This window comes from Cottoperca gobio, chromosome 18 (assembly GCF_900634415.1).
Source record: "Cottoperca gobio chromosome 18, fCotGob3.1, whole genome shotgun sequence".
NCBI lineage: Eukaryota > Metazoa > Chordata > Actinopteri > Perciformes > Bovichtidae > Cottoperca > Cottoperca gobio.
Genome location: NC_041372.1, coordinates 394363 through 410945, shown reverse-complemented (window position 1 = coordinate 410945; position 16583 = coordinate 394363). Strand labels below are relative to the sequence as shown.

The window sequence follows — 16583 nt, the reverse complement described above, 5'->3', positions numbered from 1 at the left end:
TATAATAATTAGAATAAATTAGTGAAATAAATGAAAAGCTTGAAATAATAAAAAAGACTGTTATTTGAAGTTTTTTTTATTTAATTACATATCTTTTAAATCTAATGTATACAGTCTGTGGTTAAACGCTGATGAGTCAATAATAATTCAGTGAGTGTTTACGTGAGTGTTCTCACGCGAGAGCTGACGCCACAAGGGACCGGATGCTATGTGATATGGGCTTCAAAATAAATCAAATCAACAGGTAAAATCACTTACATGGATTTTTCCTTGGTGTTTGGTGCATAGAATTAACATATTGAGAAGAAATAAAAATACAGCCACAGAACTGCAAAAGTCAAGAACATAAATATAGAATAGATCATTTGCAATAAACATATGAAAACGATACTGTTAATAATAATATTACACATTTGTACAATATGACAGTTAGTGCAGGATGTCCACGCACATTTACAGGTGTGTTTGCAATAGTTCACGAGAATACTGTAGGTCTTAAGACTGTTAATAACCATGTTAACAAAGGAAGAAATAAGCACCAACTTTGATATCATTCAGATGTACCTTACTTTGAAACGATCAACCGGAAGTTGCCGAGAGTAGTGGTCTGCTGAGCTGTCTGTGTTTTAGCAGAGCAGTTTTATAAGTCTCTGTGTAGCGTACTGTCGTGTATTCACCCCCCGTCGGTTGGAAACTACTCTTCTAACATGATGGGTGGTGTTAGTGAGACTCGTGTGTGTAACAATGTTTACTTTTAGTTTGAGTCGCTAACATCAGTTAGCATAAGTTAGCAGAGTAGTTCACGGACCCTCGGATACATGGACACTTTGCTGGTTGTTTACATCTCCTAACTCCTAACCGGGACAGCGGTGAACTAGGTAATCTGTCTTCCCTGCTGTATCTAGCAGAAGACATGTCTCCATCGGACTGTGATGACACCACTCCGGTTCTCAGGGATGATGCAAGCAGGTGAGGTTCAATACGTGAACCATTTTCCTGACACGACACAACACAACAAGCTGCTACTACATGATTCAATATATTTTTACCACACAGTACTATGACATAAAGTCTTGGGACTTACTTCTGTTTGTTTGTTTTCTCTCTCTCTTGTGTGTATGTTGTGGTTTTATATGATGGTTGTATGTAAGTGTTGTAAATGTGTATGAGGGTGAATGCATGCGTGTATATCTTGTTATGAATGAGTCTGCATGTTGTTCCCTGTACAGAACTGTTTCCCTGTATTTAACATTTCACACACACACCGTATGTATTATTATTATTATTATTATTATTATTATTATTATTATTATATTATTATTATTATGTTTTGCAATAATACTGTCTTGTCTCTTGTCTTGTACACAGTGATGACTTTCAGGATGAAGATTACAAGACTCGCTGGAGGTCTATCAGAGTCATGTACTTCAACATGTTCCTCAGCAGTGTAGGTGAGGATGATTAGGGCTGCAGAGACTCTTCACAGGACTGCAACGCTGTGTGTATGTGCGCGTGCGTGTGTGTGGAGAATAACTGTCCTGTAACTGCCCTGCGTATTGAAGGAGAGACTGAACCGGTGTCAATAGTGCTGTTGTGTAATTTAAAATATTCTTTAATCTTTACTAGGGTAGCAAACATGACATGTAACACATATAAAAGCCTCAATAAGAACACATTCAAGCAGAATAAAAGTCAAGTAAAAAGCTAAACATCCCAACACATCAGATGCATTTCTTCCGTAGTACTAACAATTATATCTGTCCGATCAGAGATGCATACAGAACTACACCGAATATTATCACTGTGAATACACTGCATCTGTGAGCTCTCCTGTCTTGTGTTTAGTGTCATAGGATTCACAATGTTCTGTTTGATGTGCCTTTCAGGTTTCACCATTGTCATCACATCACTGTGGCCCTACCTCCAAAAGGTATTTATTTCTAAAAGATTACATCTTCATTGTAAATGGGAAGTAAAGAAGCTACAAAGAGCATTTTGAGGACAGAAGTACAAAGCAAATCTAAATACTGGGTCACATCATGTGTCAAATGTAACAGGATGAATCAGTAATGTAACTGTAATGTCATACGGCACCTTCTTTGTTTCTTGCAGGTGGATGCCAGTGCCAGTGCCAGCTTCCTGGGCTGGGTGGTGGCAGCCTACAGTCTTGGTCAGATGTTGGCCTCGCCCATCTTTGGCCTTTGGTCCAACTACCGTCCTAGCAGGGAGCCGCTGGTGTGCTCCATCATTATCAACCTGTCGGCCAATATCTACTACGCTTACGCCTACCTGCCCACCACCCACAACAAGTTCCACATCCTCGTGTCCAGAGCCTTTGTGGGCTTTGGAGCAGGTGAATATGATTCACATGATTTGTTTATGCTCTGCCATATAACGATGTGAACTCACTGCTCTAACATTGATGGCAGGTAATGTTGCTGTGGTGAGGTCCTATGTAGCTGGAGCTACATCCCTGAAGGAGAGGACGGGTGCCATGGCCAACATGAGCGCCTGTCAGGCCCTGGGCTTCATCCTGGGACCAGGTAAACATGCCTAGCAAACTGGAGCTGTAGCTAATTTAGTTTTTTACATCAAAGCTTCTAATAAGGATTTTGAATGAAGCTTCCAATGATGTCATATATTTTCCTTTTTCTTTTTTATTAAATCACCTTTCTTTATTAAATATAACTCATCAGAGCATGCCTCCTTTTCTGTTTTGTTTTTTTTACCTGCAGTGAAAGTGTAGTTTTTGAGGCTAAACACCAACAAATATGGACTGAAGCAGAATATTTGGTTTGATAAATACATGTTGTGAATTGTTCTCTCAATAAATGTTGACTTCTGGACTTTAAACGCTCCGGAGTTATTGAAATGTTTGTCTCACAGAGTCAGAAATGATCCTCCGTAGCACCACTGAATCTAACTACTAATAATTTAATACTAATAATATTAGTGTCATCTGCATCTCACACTGTGCACAAACACTTTAAACACCATCAATAGAAAAAAGCATTTGAATGTTGATTGAGATGTTGAATGTTAACGTTATGAATAAAGCTTCAAACTATAGTGTGTCGTCTTAGAGCAAACGATGCGAGCGTTGAGTGTGGTGGTTCAAGTTGTTTTTATGTGTAAACACGTGCGTCATATCTGTGTGTATATGTCAGCTCTGCAGGCCGGCCTGTCCTTCATTGGTGAGCAGGGTGTGGTGGTGCAGGGCATCGACCTGCAGCTCAACATGTACACTGCTCCTGCGCTACTGGCCACCGCTTTTGGCTTTATCAACATCCTGCTGGTTGTTCTGGTGCTCAGGTGAGCCTTTATGGACAAATATTCAATGTGTCTCCTTGTTTTTCTGTAGATTCTGGACTCGTACTGTTTATGCTCAGTTTAGGTTTCTCTGTGCTGTTTTGATTGGCTAAGATGCTTTTTGTCAACAGAGAGCACCATGTTGATGACCATGGAAGACACATCGAAGCCATCAACTACACATCAGAAGGTATTTATTGTCCTACTCCCTTTCTTTTTACCCCCATTTCATGTTGCATCAGTCATCTATAATCTCATGACAGTCAGAAGAAGAACTAAGTTTTTCCACTTGTGCGATATTGACATAAAAGACTGTGGCCATTTTCTCCCTGATGAACGATGACCGATATTTATGGACGGTGTTGTGAACTATATATGTATACAGAAAAGTTTAGTATGTGTCCTGTGCTTTCACCTATACAGCTGTGGAGTTAAGAACCTGGCAAAAATAATAATTAAATGACTCGATAAATGAATTAATAAGCCATTAAATGTACCAAAAATGCTATTAAAACTAAATGAGTGGGTGGGTCCAAAAACACTGGACCTACAGCCAGGAGACCGTGTCCAATGTGAAACCACAATTGATTTATTTTTCATGCCACTTCTGTAGTTATTTGAACTCAAACCTAACCAGGTAGTGTTGTTGTGCTGGACAACACTTCTTGTGTCAAGGTAAGAAAGTGAATTTAGAATATTTAGGTGTTTGCAGGGTATTGGTGTTTGTCTTTTGGTTGAAGCCTTTCTTATGTTTCCTGTAGACAGAGATGATGTTATTGAGGAACGTGAGGAGAGCCTTGATCAGGTGGCAGTCGTGACTTCCAACGTTCTCTTCTTCATCGTCATGTTCATCTTTGCTGTCTTTGAGACGTATGTATTATATACTGTATATACAGTATATTCTGCTGGGGCAGTAAAGTTAGAGTAGATTGTCCCTGCCTCTCTATAATAGCTATCTGACTGTATATTTCTGTTCAGGATTGCCACCCCTCTGTCCATGGACATGTTCGCCTGGACCAGGAAGGAAGCTGTGTTGTACAACGGCCTCATCATCTGCGGCATTGGGTTTGAGTCCATCTTGGTGTTTCTGGTTGTAAAAGCGGCCTCTCAAAGGTACTCTAACCCTCACACATGGTGGATTAGATGAAAACATGTTTCAGCGTTGATCAAGAAGAACGTTTACTTCCTTTTAGGGTCGGGGATCGGCCAGTGCTGCTCGCAGGCTTGGCCGTTATATTCTGTGGCTTCTTTATTCTGCTGCCATGGGGAAACCAGTATCCCAAAATCCAGTGGGCAGGTAATAATAATAATAATAACAATACTAATAAATTGTATTTCTATAGTACCTTTCATAAAAGAAATGCATCACAAAGTGCTTTACAATAAGGCGAAATAGACATGTTATAAACATAACTACAGGGATAGAATGCCAAAATGATATGAAATAAGATAAAAGATAAGATCCATCCTTCCATCCATCGTCTACCGCTTATCCGGGGCCGGGTCGCGGGGGCAGCAGCTCCAGTAAGGAACCCCAAACTTCCCTTCTCCGGGCCACACCCACCAGCTCTGACTGGGGGATCCCGAGGCGTTCCCAGGCCAGTGAGGAGATATATCTCTCCACTGAGTCCTGGGTCTTCCCTGGGGTCTCTTCCCAGCTGGACGTGCCTGGAACACCTCCCTAGGGAGGCGCCCAGGTGGCTCCTTACTAGATGCCCGAACCACCTCAACTGGCTCCTTTCAACGTAAAGGAGCAGTGGCTCTACTCCGAGTCTCTCCAGGATGGCTGAGCTTCTCACCCTATCTCTAAGGGAGACGCCAGCCACCCGTCTGAGAAAACCCATTTCAGCCGCTTGTACCCGTGATCCCGTTCTTTCTGTCATGACTCAGCCTTCATGATCATAGGTGAGGGTAGGAACGAAGATCGACCGGTAGATCGAGAGCTTTGCCTTCTGGCTCAGCTCTCTTTTCGTCACAACGGTGCGGTAAAGCGAATGCAATACCGCCCCCGCTGCTCCGATTCTCCAGCCAATCTCTATATTTTGTAATAACAATACAAAATATATATGAAAAGATTTTAAGGCTGGTGGCAGATTTACTCTCTGCTCTCATGTCTGCTGCCATTCTATGACTAGCACTTAAGTCCAACAACAAACGACCGTTCAGGTTTAGATCATGGAGGCCGTTCCTCCCAATCACGCCTCTCCAGGTGTCTCCATCGTTTCCCACGTGGATGTTGAAGTCTCCCAGCAAGACTACGGAGTCCCCTACTGGAGCCCTCTGCAGGGCTCCATTCAGGGTCTCCAAGAAGGCCGAATACTCCAAACTGCTGTTTGGGGCATAGGCACAAACAACAGTCAGAGTTTTTCCTCCTATAACCCGAAGGCGTAGGGAGGCGACCCACCCACCGGGGTGAACTCCAACGTAGCGGTGCTCAGCCGGGGACTTGTGAGTATGGGAGGCACCACGTAGCTTCTTCGGGTTGTGCCCGACCGGGCTCCGTGGCAAACCCGGCCACCAGGCGCTCGCTGTCTGGCCCTCCCTCTGGGCCTAGCTCCAGACGGGGGCCCTGGGCTTCCTCCGGGCAGGGTCTCTCCTTCTCTTGAAGTCGTTTTGAACCATACTTAGTGTGGCCCCTCGCCTGAGACCAATTTGCCTTGGGAGACCCTACCAGGAGCACTAGGCTCCAGACAACACAGCTCTCAGGTTCATAGGGACACACAAACCTCTCCACCGCGGTAAGGTGATAGTTCCCAGAGAAGATGAAATATAATACATAAAAAAACATAAGATGGAAAATAAAACCCACTGAATAGTAATAATATAATCATGATCCATATTTGCAGCATGCACAAATGTTAAATCTGATTATTAATGTCCTAGTGTTGGGATATTAGTATCTTAATCTATAGGAATATAGCTGAGAGTGACACTATTGAAAACCCCTTCCAGTGTTGAGGTTGTGCTTTTCTTTTGAAACCTCAGACCTGAGAAACAACTCTTTGGTCAGCGGGATGTCTGCAGCCTCCAACAGCTCTGTGGAGCCGACCGGCTGCCCGTACGAACAGACCTGGTGTCAGTACACGCCTGCCATCCATCTGGCCCAGTACATCTCTTCTGACATCCTCATCGGGGTGGGATACCCAGCCTGCAACGTCATGTCCTACACACTGTATTCAAAGATCCTCGGACCCAGGCCTCAGGTGAGAGGGCTACAGTGCTGTTAACCCTTGTGCCTCACTAGCATCATACACACCAACAGTGTGAGTTGAATGTTTTGACTTTAGAAGTTGAACGTCAGCTCTTATAATAAATGTGTGTATAATAAAGTTTGTATCAGAAATACAGCCAGTCAGAGCCTTAAGGACAAATGTGTCCCCATTGAAACACATTAAAACCAAAATGTTTGATGAAGAAAATAATTAATATTGTGTAGTTATGATCAGGACTGAAATTTGTTAAAAGATTTAACGTGAATTTTAAAGCTAAAAGAGTTAAACCTCTTTACTTAATAAAATAACTGTGATCCTGTGTGTGTTTGCTGTCGCTCTCTGCAGGGTGTGTACATGGGCTGGCTTACGGCCTCGGGGAGCGGGGCGAGGACGCTGGGCCCCGTATTTGTCTCTCATGCCTACACCCTGCTGGGCCCCCGCTGGGCCTTCAGCCTTATCTGTGTCATGGTGGTGGTGGCCATCGTGCTGCTCAGCTCTGTGTACCACAGACTCATCGCTTTTTCTGTTCGCTACAGGAGGATGACAGCGTAACACGACACGATTCCCACTGGAGAGACTATAACACTCTGTGTTGCTGTTGCTGTCTTTAAAATGAGAGTTTGACCTTTGAACTCTGGGGCGAAGAGATAAGACCCGGTTATTTCTCAAGTTAAAAGGGAGCAAGCACTGCAGCAAGACAAGTGACCCCTTTTAATAATGGTGTATGAGGTGGGCCCACGATCTAAGTTCACATTTTTAATACTCAGACTACTACTTCAGCAAAGCCACCTGAAACGGTTCTCTGAATGTCTTGCTTTACATTTTAACATGAAAAAATCTTCAGGCACACATGACCTAATCAAAGCTGCTGCAGGATAAATGCTTTACAATTTTTTTGTATTTAAATGTGCTGACTACTGAATGCTGTTTGATTCAGTGGATGAGACATTCCCTGTACGCCATGTACCGAGTGAAGGTTATTGAGGAACAGCGTTATTGAGAGAAACACATTACATGGGGGGGGGGAAGATATTGACAATATTGACAATAGTGGCTCCACATGTAGTTGTTTAAAACTCCAGGTTGTCTCCCTGAAATAATTCAGAAAGATATGTTTGATAAAGGTGAGGGATGATTGACTGAGCATTAAAGCATTAATATGGTCTTTTGACATACTCAAACTTTACCTGAGTATTTCCATTTAATATGACTATAATATTTATAGTATATTATACTTTTTACTGCACTGCTTTTATCTGTCAGCTAGTTACTTTTTACAGAAATGTGCTTCTATGTAGCTGTTTTCTCATATGAACGTCGGACTATATCAGGAGAATCAGGTCTGCACATTAGTAGGGCGTGCAGGAGGCACGACATGAACCCGGTAGTATACAAAACTGGCTCTACATTTACCGATACAACATTAAAATACTCAGAGTATTAAAATATTCTATAGTAGTTCAACACTGAAAGTAGCCATTCTGCACAACGATACATTAAGTATGTTTCTGTACTTCCACTGAATGCAGGACTTTTATCTGTAATTTAGTATTTTAGACTGGTAATCTGTATCGGCCTTCTTCTTTTACCACTGTTCATATGCAAAACCACACCAAATATGTTTTCCATATCTTAGAAAATATCCAATCAATATGCTTTTAGGACTGCAGAACGAGACCAAATACAGTGAGATTTTACATTTCAGGCACGGAAGGTTTTGGGGTTCATATTTTGTTGCAAACAGTCTAGCACGGTAAAATATTATAAATACATTAAAGTAAACTGATAAACTACTAAAACAAAATGTGGAGGTTATAATGTGTCGGTGCACCATCCGGTCCAGCCGGTGGCGGTAATGCAGCTAGTTAACCAATAAACACCACAGAAGAAGAAGTAGAGAGCGCGGAAACAACATGCACGTATCCAAAGTTCGAGGCTGCTATCATTAGCGTTAAATTAACGCATCTTTTCCTGTGATTAACTGGACTTTAAGAGTGTATGAGGCTGTGGGAGGGTCTGTGTTACAAACATGGATATATTTAGGGAAGAGACGGGTAAGAACATGAGCCTGTTGTGAGAAGTTACTAGTGTAGCTAACAAGCTAAATACTACTGCGGATAAACTCTGAATAATACCTCTGTGTTTAGACTTAACCTCCATAAACTACATGGTGTGACATTGTTTGTTTGTCCTCTTTTTCAGACTTTACGGATATCCGGATGGTCGTAAGTAAACTGTTCGCTAACATGATATATTACCTGGGTCAGTGTGGACATTATTATGGGTGTGTACAGCAGCACTTTGTAGGCCCTGTGGTTTCAAACTCATTCACTTTTAAAAGCGATCTCAGATGTTCATGTCAAACAAAGCAAAGAATCCATAACTGATGACAAAGCAGTTTTCAGCCTCTCAAATATGGAAATTGGCCTCTTTTCTCTGTTTTATAGCTTATTAAAATGTCAAAACAAGACATTTAAAGACAAACCTTCTAGACACTGGGACATGTTTCACTATTTTCTGACATTTTGTAGATTCATCGATGAATCTAGAAAATAATGGTGAGTTGCAGTTGTGGCGTGCATGTTTTTCTCATGTCCAAACATTGCTTGTAAAACCTGAATACAATCAGCATATCACACATTACTTAATCAGAAAATGCTAGATTCTGAATAAGGCCTAATTCTAAATATCCAAACAGAATAAAATTCACAATATATTCAGAACAACAAAGGGATATATGTGTGCATGTAACATACTTCCTGAGGCTTCCTCTCTTAATGTTTCCAACGTGTATGAATCCTTTTTAAAGAGTATTATTCTCTTCTTTTAGTATCCTTCACTTGAGTAATTGTTCACCACATTAGATGCAGGCTGCAGAGTTGTTGGCTTGACATGTGAGTCGGCTTCATCATGGGTAAAGGAAAGTGAAACTGAAGCTAATGTTAATCTGATGTTTTGTAAGAAACGTTCTCATCTCTCTGTCTTCAGCAAAGGGTTGTGGATTTGTTTGAGAGTCGTGCTGGAATCCAAACGATAGTAAGACTTGGCCTAATTGGTAAGAAGATATCACGTTATACAAGTCTGCTTTCAGGGTGTTATTTGTGAAATAGTATTCATCTTATTACACATTTATTCAGTGAGTTAAACTTTTTAAACACTCTGTTTCCTAGCCGGTATGAATCACGATGATGAGCAAGATGTTACGGATAAGGATGATTATGACGATTGGGTTCATGGGCATAATATTTTCCCTGGATACCCGAACCTCTCTGGCTGGAGCAGTGATAGAGGATTAGGTGCAAGCAGAACAAGGTCACCCAGCTCCGTTTATCAGCTCCCACACCATTACTTCACGCCATCCTGTGAGCTGCCTCGTCCGGCCTCTGTGGAGGTTCAGCCAAAGGCGAGTGTAAGTTCACTTTTATTATCCATCTCTTTTCCTCACGCTATGAAGTGATTGTGCAGCGTTGAAGTGGTTAAAATAATCTATGGAACGTTTTTGTAGGACTATGAAAGAAGAGCCAAATTATTGGAAGAAAAAGGCAAAGAAAAGACTGAGAAGAAGCGGCTTAAGAAACAGGTCAATATATAGTTAATAAATATATATAGATATATAGATATTGTAATGAGTTAATGTCAGATTGTGTAGATGAAACTGTGTTTTCTTGATAGAAACGTAAGGAAAGAAAACGGCTTGAAAAGGAAAAGCAGAACTCCGTAACAAACAAAGAGGTAATAATGATCCGTGTGTGTGTAACTTCTTTATTTATGCTTCGAGCTGCTTCAGGTTTACTTTTTCTTTCTGACTTCCAGGAAAAAGATGAGGCACAGCAGTCTAAATCAAAGGAGAGCAAACCAGATGAATCCAAAGACATGTCCGGTGTGAAGCAGCTGGCTTCAGCTCAAGATGCAGAGAGCAGCGAGAGCAGTGAGGACGAATCCAGTGATGAAGACAGCGACTCTGAGGTACCACGGGCTCATCTCGTTGCGATTCATACTCTTAACATATTTAATATAACTGTGACGTATTGGCATGTCTGCAGTTTTGTTTGGACACTTCACATGCTGAGATGTTTCCCCTGGTGCAGAGGAAGCACTTGGTTTCATTCAAACCTTAGTCCAGGTCCATTTCCAGGAGAGCATTAGGGTCTGTTGTCAACAAGTTTAAAATATGAAAAGATCCGGGGTATTTTACATACTCTGCTGTCCTCCATATGAAATAATGCCTTCAAGGTTTCAGAGAGGCAAACACTACAGAACAGAGCTGTTTTTAGGCTGTTCAGGGTGATATGGGCTGGATTCCTCGATCAAAAGGAAGAAAATATGAGAGGATAAGACTGTGTAATGGTTCTCTTAATGTCTGAGTACAGAGTCGATAAGAAGCTAATCGCACCTCCTGCGTGCTCCGCAGAGCTTCATGCTGATTATGTGGAAGCTGAATTACAATATATGTATAGTAATAAGTTATCATGCAGAACAAACACAATTAGACAAAAGTTACTTGCTCAATTTGAAGAAAAATTGGTTAAAAGATTATTTTTTTAATTAAGCACTGAACATTATATATAATATAATTCATAATGGTGTTTCCCCTAGGTTTACTGCTTTGGAGGGGAGCTCACCGTGCGTGGTGCGGGAAGATTGCGTGCGCTTGCGTGCAGCTGACACGTGTGGGTCAGCTGAAACGTGCACACGTGTGGGTCAACTGAAACGTGCACATAAATCAGATCAATAGCATAAGTGTTTAGTTTATTTAATAAAAGAGCACCTGTCAGTGTAAAAAGTGAGTTGTGAATAGGCGCAGCGCCCTGTCAAGACAATGGTAGGGGAAACACTGATGTTATAGCAAACTTATCAAGGAGTCAACGGTCTTTAGATGAACAGGAATTCTTCTTCTGGCCTATACAAAAAAACAACTGAATTCTGCTCTGTAAGACTTAACCTTGAATGATTGTCTCTTTTTTCAGGAACTGGACATGACGAGTACTTTTGTGAGTAAAGCTGCTCTGATATTGAGGCGTAAATTGGAGCAGAATCCCCGGCCTGAGAGGAAAAAAAAAATTGTCCCAGTTAAAGAAGAACTTAAAACGTTCCCTGACAAACCTGAAGAAGAGCCGGAGGGTGAAAAGAAGGTGAAGAGATGATGGAGGATGATCACTAATGACCGCCTGATCACGTTACTAAAACATTTACTCATGTCTGTCTTTCTGTGGACAGGATTGTGCCGTCCCCAGCAGCCCCACTTTAGAAGATAATATAAAAATAAGTACCGATCTTGCAGGTGAGTTTTATCCACATCATATACAAACATGATTTAAAGATGAATCTTTATTCATATGAGAATTATGTTGTCAATGAGATTTTTATTCTAACTGAAGTTTCTCCCTTTTCTTCTATAGTTGTTGGAAATAAGTTAGCAAGTGCTGGAGACTTTAATATGGCCGTGAAGTATTTCACGGATGCAATTAAGTACAACCCTACAGAGTTTAAGTAAGACACTTCCCTTTACTTCATTTCAATGTTGCATTTTTCTGCTTCCATGATTCTAGTCAGTAAAAATGAGTATTCGGAGAGGGTAAATTAAAACGTTATCATTGAGTGTTCAAGTGTCATCTTGTAATTCAGTTTTTGACCAATTTAAATAAATCCAGTTGTTTGAAAGATGTTTTAACAGCAATATATTACAAAGTAGCAGGAAATGGAAATACTCAAAGTACCTCAAAATTGTACTTCATCACAGAGAAATTTACGTTGTTACAGCAAAGAGAGAAAAGTAACAATTAAATAGAATACAAATACAGTAACGGTAATATAAGTACAGTCATTGGAGAAATATTGCACATGATAGTGTAATTGTAAAAGTTATAAAAAGTGAATATTGCACAAGGCAGTGGTAATTGCACACTGTCGGAATAGACTTTTGTCGGTGTGGTGGTCTACCAGGGGCCGTGGTGATTGTACTTACATTCCACCGCTGATCATATTATTTAACAACAACCAAAATAATCTGAGAAATTAATTGACATGTTCCATTAACTATCAAGTGACATTTTAAGATGTTTTTAAAATCCTGTGAATTAAGCATGTGACCTGCTTTGACCCCTCAAAGAGAAGCGGTACTGATGCGCAGAATCATTCAAATCCAGCCCCAGAGTTGAACCTGTTGTTTGTGTCGCAGGCTGTTTGGCAATCGCTCCTTCTGTTTTGAAAAGACGCAACAATATGAGAAGGCGCTGACGGATGCAGAGCTGTCTCTCAGCATGTGTCCAGGCTGGGTTAAAGGCCAGTTCAGGAGGGGAAGGGCTCTGGCAGGTCTCAAGGTAACTGCATGTTACTGTTGATGTGTGGGATATGGGAAGAGATGATAATCTTAAGAGTTTCCAGCATGCAGTGTCACCCAGTTCAGGCTTCATCTAGCTCAGCTAGGAAACCTGGGATACAGGCCTCTACAGCTCAGAGTGCTGGAGCTCTCCACGTGCACATATTTCTGTAATCAAGGCAGCCGAATATTGATATATTGACCGTATTAAAAAAGTGCCATTTTGTTGTAATTATAGCCAACAAGCTACAGTTTAGTGTTGATTTCTCCCCTCTATATGGAACTATGGCGTGTATCAAAGTGTTTGTTGAAATAGGATCAGTTTTGGTATTAGTCACTAACTTCTCAGTTTGCAGGGGTTTGTTGGCCTCCAGTATTTCAGGTTGCTATGACTTTGGCCTTGTTGCAACACCTTTTGAACTAGTTCCAAGTGTCATTGAGCAGTGCAGCGTCTGATGTTGTGAACGTGAACATTTGTATCTTCTGCACATTTCTAGCTTTTTAATTATTCAATTATTGCTGCTGTGTTAATGCATATGGCATTACATTTAATTAAAGTGTGTTACTCCAGTGAAAGTAAACAATGATATTAATTTATAGTATTTTAAGGACTTCAGAGAACCTTTTTCTAAAGTGAGGCTGATCATTTCTTCTTGTTCCTCCAGAGGTATGAGCAGGCTGCCCAGGCCTTCAGGGGGGTTCTTGAGCTGGACCGTACATGTGCAGAAGCTGCTCAAGAACTGTTCCGGGTGCAGATGGCACAACTAATGGTGCGTAACGCTAACAACTGTGTAACACCCGTGCTGCTGTGGGGAGGTAGCTGCTTAAATAAAATTCTGCACTCCATGTAATCACAGTCGGTGTTGTCAGTAGTATATTAAAAATGTATTCAAGACATCCAACATGAAGGCAATATGAGAATATAATAGATATAAATGCTGTTGGTCACTGAAGGAGTTTAACCTGGAGTTCTGTGTTTTGTTTCAGGAGTATGGTTTCACTGGTGAGCAGAGCTCCAACGCTTTAATTATTCACGGCACAGTTAAAAAGGCTCTAGAGGTGCTGTCCAAATTAAACCATCCACTAGGTGAGTGTCCACCTGTCTGAAGGAGTAGCTCTGAAGGGGACACGCTTTCATACATCTGGAGTACCTGCTAACCCACAAACTGAGCCATAAGACAACAGTCAGTTTTTGTGATTCAACAAGCCGTTCAGATTCGGCTCCCCTTCCTATGTCACATGCAGGCTCATTGTAACTTAATGGGGATCTCCATCCACAGCTGAGAACTACAGAGCCAATCAGCAGAGCGAGAGTTCTTAAAGAGACAGGCGCTAAAACGGAGCGTTTCAGTTAGAGGGTGAATACAGGTGTATTCAGACAGACGGGAGAATATGAGGTGCTTTGTGAACATTACTCTAGTAGAAAACCCAAAATACATGTAGGTAACTTATCTGTGTAGAGTGCATTTCTAGGGATCGTTGGTTACTTAATAGTATGTCTGTTTGTACACAGGAGCTATTCAAAATGTAATTCTCCAACCGGCTCAAATGGCAAATGTCAGCGGAGTGTCTCCAATCCTCTCCGCCAACACGACCGCTGCGCTTCTTCATCCTCATCCTCATCAGGCCCACGATGCACCAAACACATTTAAGAACAAACCTTTAGTCCAGAATATGTCCAATGTCCAGAGTCAGCCAAAGCCCTTTCCAAAGCCGGCCTTGAAGACCAACAATGAAGACAGTCAGCCAGCGCAGTGAGTACACACGCAGTCACACTGCTGTTTGATGATCACTTCTTTCACTAATTGCGCTACACTGGAATTCTTTACTCCTTTTAATTTTTCTAAATGTTCTCGTACTAAAAACATTTAAACTTTGTCATGCAGATCAATGACTGAATGATTTATTAATAAGTATTATGGATACGGTTTAAATTGGACACGCTCTACAGACAATATGAACTCCTCTCTAATTGGACTCTTTCTTCTGACCGAGCAGAAAATCGTTAAATGCTTTCATGCGCTTTAAACTTTGTTCTGAAGAATATGAAAACCTTTGCACAGGTTGTGTCAATTATCACCCGCCGCTTTTCGTTTTTCTTTTAACATGTTCAATGAATTATATTTTGTTTCAACAGGGAGCTGTTTCCAGTTTGGGTGGGAAACTTGGTCCACTCAGTGACTGAGTCCATGATAAGCAACGTGTTTAACAAGTAAGAACAGTTTCCTGATTGTTATTAACATTATTATTCCCGTAGTCCATAACCCTCTGTAGTCTGAACATATCTGTAGTCAGAAACTTATTATGTGTCTTGTGTTGCAGAGTCGGGCTTGTCTATAGTGTGAAGGTTCTCATTGAGAAACGATGTGCCTTTGTAAACTTTACTAAACAAGAGCATTGTGATGAAGCAATCCGACGGTTGCACGTAAGTACACCCTGAACACTGACTAATGCAAGTACACCCTGAAGATTAAAGTACACACTGCCTGCTTCACTTCATGCATGTTGTCATTGTGTGGCAGACATGTTGGTTTGGCTGAAAGTCGTACTTGTGTTTATCTCAGAACCTGATGAGAGCGTTTTAGTGAATAATTTGATGTATAAGGAAACAAAAAGTGTTAATCAGCTCGGACTTGCTGCCTCTCCTACTCGCACACAGTGAGGAGTGTATAGCCACAGCTCTCCTGTGAAGTATGTTTGTTCTCATGTTCAGGGCTTTGAGCTGAACGGCATGAAGATAGCTGTGCGCTACCCCGACAGGATCCCTCCAGGAATGGGTATTGCCAGATCTGCCCTCAGAGCTGACGACCTGCAAGACGAGAATATGAGGTGGGTGCTTTTCTATCCAACATTGAGTTTAGAGAAATACTTCTCTGCAGCTGTGCTGCTAATGTTTTCTACTGAGTGAAGGGCTAACCTCCTTTCTTGGATCCCAGGCACAACGAGTACGCTGATGGGAGGAATGCAGCTGGAGGCCGAAGACCTTTTCGTCCTTTCAGACCAGCCCCCGAGTACAGAGGCAACCACAAGTACTGAGAGGAAATATGAACTTCACAATAAAAGCTGAATAATCTCTAGTATCGACAAGGTTTTAAAGCTTTGCCTCCTTTAAGTATTTTTAGTGTATCAGAGTTTTTTTAAGAAGGAATGTAAGTATTAGTCACTGAAAATGACTTCTGCTGATCTAATATCTTTTATATTTTTTGAAAAAGGAAAAGACTTGATGTGATATGATGGTACTAACAAACGCTTCTTTATGCCATGATTGTTAAAGCCTGATATTATACATTTCATTTAAAATGTCGGTAATGAGAAGTATATAACAGCTGGTTCACAATAATTATAATGTCTGAGACCGTTTTATTCCTTTTATGATGGTATTCGCATTAGGCCCCAGAATCCAGTATCACAGCAGCTTTAGAAATGATTCAAGTTAAGTTAGTCAATTATTATTTTTAGTCATCATTATTGGTGACTTCACAATAAGAGCCTGTATTCATAAATATCTTCATTCTTCACTATCATTTTAATACAAGTTGCCGTTTTATCCTCTATAATACATCAAGAATTATTTTGTTGCATACTGTTTATTTCCTAATGGGTTTTATCATCAAGATGACTTTAAAGTCACAGTTCTTCATCTGTGGTTGATCATAAGATGTCTTATTTTATTCACATGCCTTCACTAATTATGAGTTTGTCTTCTTAATGCAAGAATTAAAGATTCTGATTTCCTGTCTCGT

The 16583-nt window shown here is 41.0% G+C and overlaps 2 protein-coding genes across 6 annotated transcripts; both read left to right on the top strand.

The window, feature by feature from the left end:
• The first annotated feature begins 583 nt into the window (after positions 1-583).
• Positions 584-7872, top strand: mfsd8 (major facilitator superfamily domain containing 8). Of its 2 annotated transcripts, none has more exons than XM_029455462.1 (12): positions 584-969; positions 1369-1451; positions 1887-1930; positions 2113-2353; positions 2430-2543; positions 3168-3312; positions 3441-3499; positions 4071-4179; positions 4288-4422; positions 4503-4606; positions 6295-6512; positions 7058-7872. In XM_029455462.1, the coding sequence occupies exons 1-12, from the start codon at positions 914-916 to the stop codon at positions 7130-7132; spliced, it is 1383 nt and encodes a 460-aa protein (XP_029311322.1). In that variant the 5' UTR covers positions 584-913; the 3' UTR covers positions 7133-7872. The 2 variants fall into 2 exon arrangements, with proteins under 2 accessions (XP_029311322.1, XP_029311320.1); XM_029455460.1 differs by having other exon boundaries at positions 6867-7872.
• LOC115024067 (tetratricopeptide repeat protein 31-like) lies at positions 7222-16577 on the top strand. 4 transcript variants are annotated; one of them, XM_029455457.1, is made up of 18 exons: positions 7222-7250; positions 8724-8746; positions 9510-9576; positions 9692-9930; positions 10027-10101; positions 10194-10253; positions 10335-10487; positions 11489-11653; positions 11739-11802; positions 11921-12011; positions 12700-12841; positions 13506-13610; positions 13828-13927; positions 14354-14594; positions 14978-15052; positions 15163-15265; positions 15554-15669; positions 15777-16577. In XM_029455457.1, exons 2-18 carry the CDS (start codon positions 8741-8743, stop codon positions 15874-15876), a joined length of 1902 nt encoding a protein of 633 aa, XP_029311317.1. In that variant the 5' UTR covers positions 7222-7250; positions 8724-8740; the 3' UTR covers positions 15877-16577. The 4 variants fall into 4 exon arrangements, with proteins under 4 accessions (XP_029311317.1, XP_029311318.1, XP_029311316.1 ...); XM_029455458.1 differs by lacking the exon at positions 7222-7250 and adding an exon at positions 7936-8575 and having other exon boundaries at positions 13828-13843; XM_029455456.1 differs by lacking the exon at positions 7222-7250 and adding an exon at positions 7938-8575 and having other exon boundaries at positions 9692-9924.
• The last annotated feature ends 6 nt before the right edge of the window (positions 16578-16583 follow it).